This window comes from Musa acuminata, chromosome BXJ3-7 (genome assembly GCF_036884655.1).
Source record: "Musa acuminata AAA Group cultivar baxijiao chromosome BXJ3-7, Cavendish_Baxijiao_AAA, whole genome shotgun sequence".
Classification (NCBI taxonomy): Eukaryota; Viridiplantae; Streptophyta; class Magnoliopsida; order Zingiberales; family Musaceae; genus Musa; species Musa acuminata.
Genome location: NC_088355.1, coordinates 4,947,347 through 4,960,543, shown reverse-complemented (window position 1 = coordinate 4,960,543; position 13,197 = coordinate 4,947,347). Strand labels below are relative to the sequence as shown.

At 43.0% G+C, this 13,197-nt stretch overlaps 3 protein-coding genes across 3 annotated transcripts; 1 reads left to right on the top strand and 2 right to left on the bottom strand.

Annotated features, from left to right (window-relative positions):
• Window positions 1–3,280: 3,280 nt before the first annotated feature.
• Window positions 3,281–4,971, bottom strand: LOC135643399 (L-lactate dehydrogenase A-like). Its single transcript, XM_065160283.1, has 2 exons — window positions 3,925–4,971; window positions 3,281–3,819 (listed from the first exon to the last, which is right to left on the bottom strand). The coding sequence occupies exons 1-2, from the start codon at window positions 4,528–4,530 to the stop codon at window positions 3,373–3,375; spliced, it is 1,053 nt and encodes a 350-aa protein (XP_065016355.1). The 5' UTR covers window positions 4,531–4,971; the 3' UTR covers window positions 3,281–3,372.
• Window positions 4,972–5,593: 622 nt separating this feature from the next.
• On the top strand, window positions 5,594–7,087 carry LOC103990442 (L-lactate dehydrogenase A). The gene is made up of 2 exons (XM_009409574.3): window positions 5,594–6,402; window positions 6,481–7,087. The coding sequence occupies exons 1-2, from the start codon at window positions 5,797–5,799 to the stop codon at window positions 6,925–6,927; spliced, it is 1,053 nt and encodes a 350-aa protein (XP_009407849.1). The 5' UTR covers window positions 5,594–5,796; the 3' UTR covers window positions 6,928–7,087.
• Window positions 7,088–7,438: 351 nt separating this feature from the next.
• Window positions 7,439–12,495, bottom strand: LOC135586975 (vesicle-associated protein 1-3-like). Its single transcript, XM_065161081.1, has 7 exons — window positions 12,377–12,495; window positions 11,043–11,322; window positions 10,874–10,915; window positions 9,054–9,132; window positions 8,538–8,599; window positions 8,150–8,393; window positions 7,439–7,827 (listed from the first exon to the last, which is right to left on the bottom strand). Exons 1-6 carry the CDS (start codon window positions 12,493–12,495, stop codon window positions 8,337–8,339), a joined length of 639 nt encoding a protein of 212 aa, XP_065017153.1. The 3' UTR covers window positions 7,439–7,827; window positions 8,150–8,336.
• Between the last annotated feature and the right edge of the window lie 702 nt (window positions 12,496–13,197).

The following is a 13,197-nucleotide window of genomic DNA, read 5'->3' as shown; positions in this document are numbered from 1 at the left end:
CTTCTCGCCCTCTATCTTACCGTCATCCATAAAAATTAAAAGAATAAAAAATAATCTTGTCTAATTTATCTCAATCTTTTAATATATCGAAACTGAGATTTAAACCTTATCAAATCATATAATAATCTTTAAAGGTTTAGGAGGACATATTTGCCCTTTTGGTAGATTCTTTTCAACGCTTACGGATGAAAGCTAATTATAGATTATTATTTGAGTTAAGATCTATTTTAATCCTAATAATAATTTTAATTATGGATCTTAAGTTTGTATAGACTCTTAAGTTTTTATAATTTACTTGTATGTAAAATAATCTTTATATTTTTAAAAAATATAGTTTATAAGTTCCTCTCATCAAATTTAAGTTAACCTACGTTATAGTTTGATTACGTGACATATATAATTTAGAGTTAAGGTCTATTTTAACTCATGTAGTTTTGGTTATGGACCTTTTAAGTCTTTATGATTTACTCGTATCTAAAATAATTTTTATATTTTAAAAATATAGTATATAAGTGCCTCCCATCATGTCTGAATTAACAGACGTTAGAATATGTTTATGTGGCATGTTGACTCATAATAAACTATTAATATGATGATACGTATAACTTAAGTTAAAAAAAACTAATATTTCCATCAATAGCAAGAGGAGGCGTCGTCGTGTAAGTAACCATTAGTAACAGTATCGAGTTGTTGTTACCTAATAGGGTGTCGTACATACGTAGTCTCTCTTGCACTAACGATAAGCTCAAGAGTTTCCAGTTCTACCTCAGGTGAATATGCATTGATCAATCCGATGCCAGGCACACAGTGGACTCCTGATCCCTCTTCCTCCTCTTGGGTGTCCTCATCCCTATTGCTCCTCACTTCGTCCTCCCCTATGCCCCCACCTATCGCACTTACAACGTGATAGTCCAACTCTCCATCATCTCCACCTCCGACCTCTCCTACCTCTGCTTCCCCACCTTCGTTCATCGCTATGACCTTCGCTACTTCCTCTTTATCAACAAGCTGATTAGGGAGAATAAGCGGGTGTGGGAAGGCTACATGGACCAGCTCAATCACTCCTTTTGTATACTCTCTGTCTTCGTGATGTCGTGCTTCACGAGGGAGATAGCTTACAAGGTATTATGGCATTCGTTGGGATCAAAGTGGGTGTCGTTTACGGTTGCAGGTAACATCGTGGTAGGCGACATGGTGGCATGCACCCTAGAGTTGGTGAGTGACATCCGAAATCTCTTAAACTTATCGTCTACGCGGGAGAGGCTCCATGCATACAATGCCCTACTAAGTAGTAGCAACTCGGTGCTGCTACTGGTAGTCGCTTCCACGACGATGTCTCCTCTCGTCATTGATGGAGGTCTCCATTTAAAAAAAAAAAAATTAAATTATACATGTCATTATATTAATAATTTATTATAAGTCAACATATCACGTAAACAAACTCTAACGTCTGTTAACTCATACTTGACGAGAGGAGCTTATATATTATATTTTAAAATATTTATAGGTTATTTTAGACACGAGTAAATCATAAGGGCTTAAGATGTTAATGATCAAAATCATATGAGTTAAAAATAAATTTTAATCATAAATTATATGTATCATTATATTAATAATTTATTATGAGTCAACATACCATATTTTAACGTCCGTTAACTCAAACTCGATTGAAGAAACTAATATATCATATTTTAAAATATATAAAAATTATTTTAAACATGAATAAACCATAAGGACTTAAGAGATATAGTACGAAAATCATAACGAAACTTAACCCTTATTATTTCGAATAGATTATCTAATAAAAAAAGTATTAATGCAGAAAATGAGTAAATTATCTTTGTACATAGTTGCATCGATTGGACGGTCCTGATCTTTGATCTAGTTGGTGGGACCGGCTTCTTTATTTATTTTGTTTGGCCTGCGCGCGAAGAGCGTTTGCCCCAAATTGGGGACCGGACAACACCGCACGCTCGCCAATCACGGAGGATCAATTCCCGGGGCCCGCCAACGTAGGCCAGTTATGTTCGAGTAAGCAGAGGGAAACGGTTCATCAGAGCCGTCGGATGACGATCGAAGCGTCCCATCGACGGCGCAGGAGACAGGGGAACGCTGCCAGGCTGGTGCCTGTTCTTTCGATGGGCCCCTTACGGCGACGGGTCGCTCCGGGGACGGCTTTATCTGATCATTGTTATCTGACCAGAGTACCCCTCGGATCCAGCGATTGTTACTGCCTCTGCCCTCTTCTCTTCTTCCTCATGAATGTTTATTTTGTTTACTATGAATACAGAACTCAAACGTCAACAGCGTCAATGATTTAATAGTGTGAGTGGCTTGGTATCTACCATTTATTATCCGCCTATCAATCTGTGTAGTGAGTGTTGATGTTGGGATAAACAGTGACCGATACATCAGTGTTTCGTGATTGACATGTTAGTATTATATGATTTATATTGCAAGCCATCACAATAAACAGTTTGCACAATCCAAGCCTCCTAATTGCTCTCTCTCTCTCTCATAAGAAAAGGTCAAGGAAGGGGGACAACGGTGGTGGCCAAGAACTGTGGAGGGTGTTCCCTTGTCCATGCCAAAAAGAAAGGACCGAGTACTGTGTTTGCATGAGAATTGAGGAATCACTGGAGACATGCACAGGGCCAGTGCTTACTTTCTAGAGGAAACCATGATGTGAAGGGTGGACAACACGTAAAGATATGCTTAGTTTAGATCAGACACCATGTGATGGCTCACAAGCCTCTCCTACCTCCTTCCTCTTTTCCACTTGGAATCGGAAAGCAACACGCATCACCTTGCGTTTACAACGAAAACCTCTCCTCGAAGTGGAGTTCAAATGAACCCTCCCTCGTCTCCTCTCCTCGACACCTTTTTACATGGTACGATTCTTGCAGGCCGGGAAAACGGGGACGGAGACATGTTCTTTCCTCTCCTCCATGGACTTCCTTCGCTTCAAGCAATATCCCAAGTGACGCGTTCACCGGGATTAACACATTTAAGTTTGTGTTAGTTCATTCTATCATTACGAAACATCTTTCGCTAGTATTTGAAGTAAAATGCATTCTCCGAGTTACTGTAATGTACATCAAAATGCTTGCCAAATAAGGTGTTCCTTGCAATGTAGAACTACTGTTGACTCCCAAAATAGTAGCTTCTTAATGATCCATCTGGTTCTCAATCATATACAGCCACCTGTATTTGTGGCATTTTCTAACAAGATTATGTGGTTCGATGAGATATATTAGCCAATTTACTTATCCTTCCGAGATAACAGGGAATTGGTTGACTTGCAAATGGTGAAAGGAGATACAATCTATGTGAATTGATTATCGATGAAGATAAGATGTCATCGATCGATAGTTACAGGTCAAGTTTCTGTTGAAGCTCCCACAGAGTGTTGGCGGATCGTCGAAGGCGGGCAGCCTCCTCGTCACTGAGATGGATATTGGCGACGCTGAGAACGCCGCTACGGCCGAGCTGGGCGGGGAGGCTGAGGAAGACCTCGCGGTCATCGGGGATGCCGTAGAATCCCTTGGCGAGCAGAGAGACGGGATGGATGCGGTGTTGATCGCGAAGCAGAGATCGGGCGAGGTTGGCCGCCGAGTAGCCAATGGCCCAGGATGTATAGCCCTTGAGGCGGATCACCTCATACGCGCTCTCCACCACCGCCTTCCTTATCTTCTCCAGTACTCCTTGCTCCATGACTGCCTTGTCGTTGGTGAGTTGGCTCAGTATGGGCACTCCGCCCACGCTCATGCTTGACCACAGCGCCACCGAACTGTCACCGTGCTCCCCCACCATGTACGCCTGTCCATTTGCATCGATTACTTTCGGACATGTATGATCCAGCCGTTCGTGCGGTGGTAGCTAATGCTGATGGATGGATGGAATGATGATGAGTTCTTCGCCTACCTGGACATCTTGAGCGTTGACTTCCAGGTGATCGGCGAGCAGGAACCGGAAACGCGAGGAGTCTAGGTTGGTCCCCGACCCGATCACCCTGTTGGGCGGAAACCCCGACAGCTTCCAGGCGATATACGTCAACACGTCCACCGGATTCGACACCACCAGCAGCAGCGTCCCCGGCGAGTACCTCGCCAGCGGCGGCACGATCTCCTTGAACAGCGCCAGATTGCGCTGCAGCAGGTTTAGTCGCGTCTCGCCCGGGATCTGCCGAGCGCCGGCCGTGATGATGCAGACATCCGAGTTCGCCGTCACCGCGTAGTCCGGAGACGCCAGGATCCGGGTGCGCGGGAGAAAGGCCGCGGCGTGCTGCAGGTCCAGCATCTCCCCCTGCAGCTTGTCGGGCTTGGCGTCCACCAGCGCCAGCTCGTCCGTCAGGTCCTGCGTCAGGATCGTCTGGGCGATGGCCATGCCCACGTTTCCGGCACCGATCACGGATATCTTGGTGCGACGCTGAGTGGGAGACGGCGGCGCCGCCTGCTGGATGGGGCGGAACAGGGTCCTGTGTATGTCATCAGCGAAGCCGAGCTCCGAGAGTGATGACACCTTCTTCATCTTCTCAGGCCGAAGCTATGAACAGGATGGTAGCAGAATATAGCTAGGGATTGGTTATCAGTGTGGGTTTTCTTTATCTATGATCTGTCGCAGCTCCTCTTAGACGCACTTTATAGAGAGAGAATTGAATCACGCTCCTGGCGTTATTATAACTCGATGTGCAGATTTGCCAGGCTTATAGAAAGTGTCTTTCCACCATCTCCATCTGACGAACAGTGGCCCATATTCTTTAAGATAGCCTGTTTTCCGAGTTCACTGGTTTTGCAATGGCGGCACCTACGGTTTATGATCCGGGAAATTAGAAAGGAGGAAGACGACCCGAGATCTAAGCGGATGCTTCTCAAACGGACACAAGCTGTGCATATATGCTACTTTCCCCAAGTCCCACACACGCAGCAGTACCTATGAGACGCCTACCAGAGCTGAAACCCAGCGAGGTTTTCACGTGGTCGCTCGTGATACGCTCTGTTTCATGCTTTCTGCGAACGCCGAGGAGAGACGATGACCGCGTTGAAAGGGGAGAGAAGTGACGTGGCCCTCAACTCAAAGTCTTGAGGCGGTCGTCCGAGGCACCACCGACAGGCGTGAGAGCCGCCTTCGGCCAACTTGGTTGGCGGGTCAGTAACGCCAACTAACGGAGCGCAATTGTCTGCCACACGAATCGAAGCGTGAAACGAAACCGCTAAAACTGGATTCCATTGGCTCCGTTGTTTGTTGCCGGTTGGTTACATGCCAATATGGTTTTTAGTTGATACATCGATTAGCTTATTGTTATGGCCTCGGCATACGTACATATATATGCACTATGTTAGCCCGGTCAACGTTCAAGGCCACGGGTCAATTTGTCGTAAACCGTCAGCGCTGCGCGTGATGGAATGCCTCCATATGCTGACCGATGGCTGTGCGTACGTGTTACGAGCATGTGCTAAACCTTCTACCAGACAAAAGTTCTCTGCGTTTCTCGGACGCAGAAGTGGAATGGAAGGTTCCACTGGTGTAGTCTCTTCAACATCTAGATGGTGTTGCTTGGGATCCAAGACACACTGCGTCTGCGGTAGCCACTAATGAACATTCAACGGTGACTAAGAATGGTGACTCTCTCTCTCTCTCTCTCGCTCTATAAAAGCAGCACGAAGGAGGCGAGAGATATCACAAACACAAGTTCCTGAGTGGTCGACTGCTTTCATTCACAACCATATAGTCTCCTGCTATTTGCCTAAGGATCAATTTCTCTCTCCGTGGTGGTTCTGCGTCTATCGATCTGAGATGAAGAAGGCGTCGTCCCTCTCCGAGCTCGGCTTTGCCAACGACGTCCACCATGCTTTATTCCGGCCGATCCAGGAAGCAGCACCACCCTCCCCGACGAAGCGCCACACCAAGATCTCCGTGGTGGGCGCAGGAAACGTGGGCATGGCCATCGCACAGACCATCCTGACGCAACACCTCGCCGACGAGCTCGCGCTCGTCGACGCCAAGCCCGACATGCTCCGCGGGGAGATGCTGGACCTGCAGCACGCCGCGGCCTTCCTCCCCCACACCAAGATCCTCGCCTCGACCGACTACTCCGTCACCGCCGGCTCCGACATCTGCATCATCACCGCGGGCGCTCGCCAGCTCCCTGGGGAGACGCGGCTCAGCCTCCTCCAGAGAAACCTGGCGCTGTTCAAGCATATCGTGCCGCCGGTGGCAAAGCACTCGCCGGGAGCGCTGCTGCTGGTGGTATCGAACCCGGTGGACGTGTTGACCTACATTGCTTGGAAGCTCTCAGGATTCCCGCCCAACCGGGTCATCGGATCCGGGACCAACCTCGATTCCTCCCGCTTCAAGTTCCTTCTGGCTGAGCATCTGGAAGTTAACGCTCAAGATGTACAGGTATACGATCGATTTGCATTCACCGCTGCTATCCCCACATGTCTCGTACTCATCTCGTGCGTGCAAATGATTTCCCAGGCGTACATGGTAGGGGAGCACGGTGACAGCTCCGTGGCACTGTGGTCCAGCATCAGCGTGGGGGGAGTGCCCATACTGAGCCAGCTCACGAAAGACAAAGCTGCAATGGAGCAAGGAGTGCTAGAGAGGATCAGGAAGGCCGTGGTGGAGAGCGCGTACGAGGTGATCCGCCTCAAAGGCTACACATCTTGGGCCATCGGCTACTCGGTGGCCAGCCTCGCCCGATCCCTTCTTCGCGATCAGCACCGCATCCATCCCGTCTCTCTGCTCGCCAAGGGATTCTACGGCATTCCGGAAGACCACGAGGTCTTCCTCAGCCTTCCTGCCCAGCTCGGTCGCAGCGGCGTCCTCAGCGTCGCCAATATCCAGCTCAGCGAGGAGGAGGCTGCCCGTCTCAGGCGTTCCGCCGACACCCTTTGGGAGCTGCAACGCCAACTCGAGATTTGAGTCTCGATTAAGATCTACGCTGGACGTCACCACCTAATTAATTAACATGTTAAATAATAACGGCGTTTGCCGATGCACTTTGTTTTGATTCGTGGAACAGAAATCATTACTATGTATTTGCTTTTGAGAGAAATGAATATAACCCCTCTTTTTAGATTTACATGGCGGTATCAGAATAGGATACGTAAGCCACAATTGGTTTGGTTAAGGTTAAGAGTCCATTTGGATCTTTTATAATATTTTCATTGTAATGATCAAAATAATATAATAAATTAATTTTTATTTCTATTTGGGTGATGTTATTCTTAAATTATTTATAAATACCTATTTGAATCGTAATATTATATCTCAAATGATTGTCAGTGTATTTTAGTTTCGTTTGATTTATATACAGTATTTTTAAGTAAGCATCACGGCATCTTTATTGTGATGATCAAAATATTATAACAGGTAAAAATAATAATATAAAGAAAATTTTTGAGAAACAGTTTAGCTATTTTTTAAATCAGGAGAAAAAAAGGGTATCGTTTTAAAAAATATCTAAAATATGAATATTTTCTAAAAAATCATCCTATTATTTATGTTCTCGCCAACAGAGGCCGACCTTTCCGAGTCACCGTTAAAGCGAAGCACTAATAAGTTTATGCCTTGTGCTCTCATCTCGAGTCCGTCCATTGGCTCCTTTAGGCTCGGTGGAGGAATCGGTTAAGGTATCGGTGAAACTTCGGAGAGCTTATGGACAGTTTTCTACCGTTGCGAAACCAGTGAATGAGGAAGCAGTTTACGATCGAAATCGATGTTGACAGCCGTCCGAGTTGTCAAACGTTCTGTCCAAAGTCAATCCTGACGACTAAGAGAACTACTGTTCTTCCACAAAGAAATTTGTCCTTCGCGTGCTTCCTGGAAAATAAAGTCCAACATTATTTTCAATAACACTGCTGTCCGGATAGCCATAGAGAGCAACGTGATAATTTAAGCACATTTTTCAACTAGTCATAAAGACTCTTCTTATTTCAAAGATATTGTTTTCTTGATGTCAGAAAATTCCAAGTATTTCACAAGAAATTAAATGATTAAGATCAATTATTACTAAGTTCCATAAAGCATATACTAAAAGTTACCGATACTTGGTGTCGTTTACAGGTTGCCTTCAAAGTTTCATATATAGAAGAAAAGACGAGGCCGCAATCTAGAAAAAGAAGTTCAAATCATCTTTCTTTACCTTCTGTGTTACGACTTCGTCCAGTTTGGTTTTGCTTTGTGTGTTACAGCTTCATGATGATATACCCTATAAGAGCACCATCGACACCACCACGTTGTGTTTTTTCCTCAGCAGATCCTGCAATTGCCATTAGAGTGAGCCACAATATCATGATAATAACCAGGAATCTTTTGCAACATGTTTACAATCAAACTGGAGCTCCTGGCAAAACTAAATATCTGGCCTCCTTCATCGATATCATGGTCTGAGATATAAACCAATACATCAATGTTAGTGGATCAACCGAAGGGTATAAGAATCATCAAAATCATTTGCATTGTAGTTTCATAATATAGGGAAAGAATCAAAATGAAATTCTAAATTGTTGTAAGCTATACAGAAGTGTCACCATGGTTCCTGTGCTGGCATTTTCGGAGTCTTTTGCAATGTATTCCTGGTTTCTTACAGCACCTTTTATATTGAAACAGAATCAAATGAATGACGAACAAGATATGATTTAGTGTTCAGATTAGAGATATATCAAAAATGAAGAACTAAATACACGAGAATTGTACATTTCAAACTACAGCAGTCTTTTTCACCATATGCAATATAAAAAATATATATATCATATTCTGTACCTCAGGATGAAAAGACTGACGGAACTGGGTATTTCCATACTTTAATGAAAGTATATGATTTTACTCATTCATGAAGGTATTCGGCATTTTAATGAGTTCAGAATAAAAATTGGATACGAAAGGTACATAGACAATAAATAGAATTGAAACATCAAAGTTGCAATCACCAGAATAATCTACTAGATTTTCATTACAACCTATTTACCAGTTTATAAGCACTATGAATGGCAAAAATGCTAGCCTTTAGTTGTATCATACATTTGTATGTGATTTGAAATGTGTACCAGTTCCTGCCGAAGCTTTCTGGTTTTGTTGAATGGCAGTATGTTTCTCTTCAGTCAACTTTGAAATCATAGCCAATGCCTGTATATTGGAAAAGGTAATCAAATTACTAATATCATGAATAACCAGCAGTGTGTATAAGGCTCATTCTTGAGGCCTCATAATAAGAATTAAATGTCAGGCAACAATGTTAGGTATAATGTAGCAATCAGATAAAGAGTCAAGTAAATTTTAGCAAAACTAATGTGTCTAGTATTGGGAAAACAAGCCCTTCCTGAAGCCCAAGCTTACTGATCCCATTGTGGCTATGGTCCAATTCACAAATCAAGGTTCATACAAATAGATGGACAAAGTTCACCTAAACATATCAGAGCCCCTAAATTCAGCTTATTCCTTTTTTGCTCCATAATGCGTAGATAATTCAAGAGGAGGAAGAAAATGTAATAAGCTAGGTCTTACAGTGGCAAGCAGCCACAAGTAACCATCATTGCCAAATATAGACAAATCACCCCACAAATTCAGTAATGATTTCATCCCTTGAGTCCATTTTCTGTAAATAGAACATTAACAAACAGGTTGAAAATATTCACCCAGTTCCTTAACCACAATTGTCCACTATGTGCTAATAAAGCTGTCGAAAAATGACATGGCAGCATTTGCCTGGAGTTGAGTTTCACCGCTTAAGATCATTTGCTGTAAAAAGACTGTTAACAAAAAAGCTGACCACATTCATCTAGTTCCTAAACCACAATTGGTCAATAAGTGCTAATAAAGCTTTGTCATCTGCCCATAGTTAGTTTCAGGGAGACTTTGAAAGCTTCATCGATGTTGGCATGCCAACCAGAGCTGCATAAATACGGAGTCCAACTACCATGCCAAAGCAATACTGACATGGATTCCCTGCCACATCAAGGAATGTGTCAATGCACCCTTTGTGTTTTTTTTTTTTTTTTTTCCTTAGGGTGTGTGTTTGGTTTGCACCAAAAAGCCATGGAAATCTGTTTTCTTTCAGAAGACTTTTATGAGGTTTGTTTATAGAAATGACAAAACTGTATCAGGTTAGCAAACCCCAAATAGTTGAAACTTAGGCTTTGATGTTGTTGTTGCCATTATACAAATATGGGAAATTGCTTTCAAGATTTTCAACAAAAATTTGGGCATATTTCTTTTCAAAAAAAGAATTTTCCAGTTTCATCTTCATTTTCATCTTTGTTTCTGACTTCATATCTTCGTGGAAAAATTGAAGAAACATGTTCCTTTATTCCTGAAGCTATCTTTTATTCTTTTCTAATAATCAAATTGTTGTGTTGTCAAGCTAATAGTGTGGGTGCAGATGGTGATGGTCATGGTGGCAGTAACAACGTAGTGTAAGCAGCATTGGTTATACTATTTCTGTGGTGGTGGTGATGAGATGGTGGTTACAAAAAAGTTATACTAGTGATGATGGTGGGATCTTAATTTCATTAGTTAATCAATAAAGTTTCAATGAACCAAAATGGTGCAATAAAAACACCATATATTACATATCTAAGTATTTCAATGTGACAGCTGAGGGGGGTAATGACCTTCATTGGCAATATTACTTGCAGATATGATTAGATGATTAACCAAGTTAAGGATGATAAGATGGATGGTTGTCACAAACTTGTTCAGAATTAGTTCTTCCAGTGCTAATAATCTCCACATCTAAGTTTAAGAAAGCATTACTGATTTCCACATAAGGGGAGCAAAATATTAAACCAAAGAGGCTTTCAAGACAAAACTAACTTATAGGAATTTTGTGAAATTGTTAGACCAAGAACAGATAAAGGGAAGAAGTAACCTCTGAAGACTTCTCCTTTGACGGCTCGCTAGATCTTGATACCTGAAAATTTGTTGAAGTCAATTGAACTAATCAAAGCAAGATAACTCCAGGTATACATAACATAAAAATAAGGACAAGGAAATGTGAATGACATATTAAGGGCCTCAATTAATTGACAGCCACTTACAGAATCTTGTGTTTGTAAACTATGAAGCCCGTTTTCCAATGTGGATGATCCTTCTTCTGGTTCCTCAGGAACAGGTGAGGGAGGACCAGCAGGAACATAAGTGACCCGCAACTTGAACTCATCAACAACCTTACCAGGTTCTTTATTGAACTGATGGTTAGTAGTATAAGTTATAATCACACAACCAAAATTGAACAGAAGAAATACTAAGGTATCCCAATGAACATAGCACAGGTAGGGACCTTTTCGGAGGTTATGTCTTAGGTCGTTGCACCATGCTCTGTTATGACACTCTGAAGTAGGAACTTGTCATTGCATTGCATGTCTGATGGAGCCTCCATTTGTGCTTGTATGGTGACAAAAGCATCAAACACAGGAAATAAAGACAAGTAGTAAGACCGAGTACTCGGAAGTCTGAACTGACCAATTATCTACATCTCCAACTAGATCGAGAGAAAACAGGGTTTACCAGTGACATCACATGTGGAACTCGGCAATACAATCCTGGTATTGGGGCGGACACAATATTTCTTCGGGTTCGTAGTTTTAACCTATATAACATCAGCAAATATACATATGTTTGTCAACATAGATAATTTATTCCGATTACCACTAAACAAGAAGAAATGGCAGCTGAAAACAAAGAAAAGAATGAGAAAGCGACAATTATTTGATAAGAAAAACGAAAACAATTACCTTGAAAGCAACATATTGATCTGTCTTGTTGGTCTGCTTCTTCATGAGCTCTGCTTCTTCAACTCAACTTCTCGACGCATGACCAGCCGGCAAATCCCGTTAGCAAAATGACAACTTTATATGTGTGTGTGCGCGCGCGCGCGCACGAAAGGAAAAATATAGGACAAAACCGCGAAAGGAAAAGATAAACAAGCATTGATCGATCGGCGGAAAAATATAGGACAAGTACAATATCAGAGAAGTAAATGTTGCTTACAAGGGAATTTGAGCTCCGTCGGCTGGATGCCAAGAAATTCTCCGTCGCTCATTTCTGCTTGTGACTTCAGATCGAGGCCGTCAAGAACTAATTCTGAGAAGATGAGACGAAAAACCAATGGATTCAGGATTTATTTCCCCTTTCTCTGTTCTATCCTTCGCCTCCTCCTTCGCCTCTAGGGATTGGGGCAGTGGATGAAGGCTACGAAATGAGGAACGCCAAAGGAGTGGCAGAGATGTCTCGTCTCGCGAGAAAGCTGGGCGAGGGCGGTTGGGAAAGGGTGAGGGCGCGGTTCGATGGTATACTGGCGATTGTGCTCTCTCCTCTGCCCCTCCTCTCCGTCGATTAGTTATGTGATGATGGTCATCGGTGTTGTGTGTACCGCACCTCCATGGCGCAGGGTACGGATGCTACAGAATCCCAAACTTGGAGAGGCCTAGAGCCCAGGGCCCGGGAACCAGGCCCGAAAAGATTACATCGGAGGCCGCCGACATCTTTCATCTGGGTCAAGCTCTCTGTGACGATAACAACAAACGAAACACTGGGAAAGATCGTCCGTGTCCCTCGAAGAGGAATCAACTAGGGCAGAGAAGGTCCAATGAGAAATCAACAAGGAGGAGAAGGAGAAAAGTGTAGATAGGGTTCTAAGACCAGAAGAGTAGTGAGTGCATCCGGAAGCGAGCTTGGCGTTCGTAGGCGGAGAGTTCGACGTCGAGTTCCCCCTCCGTCTTCCTCCCTTCCTCGAGGAGCTCCCCCCAACGACCGGGCAGTCTCCTAAGCCACCGATCGAGAAGGACGACGGCATGGGCAAAATTCTTATTCAAACACAATAATATTTCAGGGAATTTATTATCCACGGAAATGCTATCTGCAACAGAGTGTTCTCCATAAAAAGCAAAAACAAAACAGAAACACGCACGAACGTGAAGAAAATAAGAGATGATGAGATGCAACATTTATAATTTCTCGATCAATAATCGTTAATACATACAAAATCTTTTTGACGAAAAATAGTTTAGATTTATTGTTGTTGGGTGAGAGTATATGAAGGATGAAGAAAACCTTAACAATTAGGCTTTTATATATAGTTTTTGTGTTAACATAAAATTTTATTTATGCAAATTAAAAGAAATATTATTATTTTGTGAGATGATTGATATATTTTTGAAGTAAACAAAAACTATTATTCTTTAAAAGAAATAC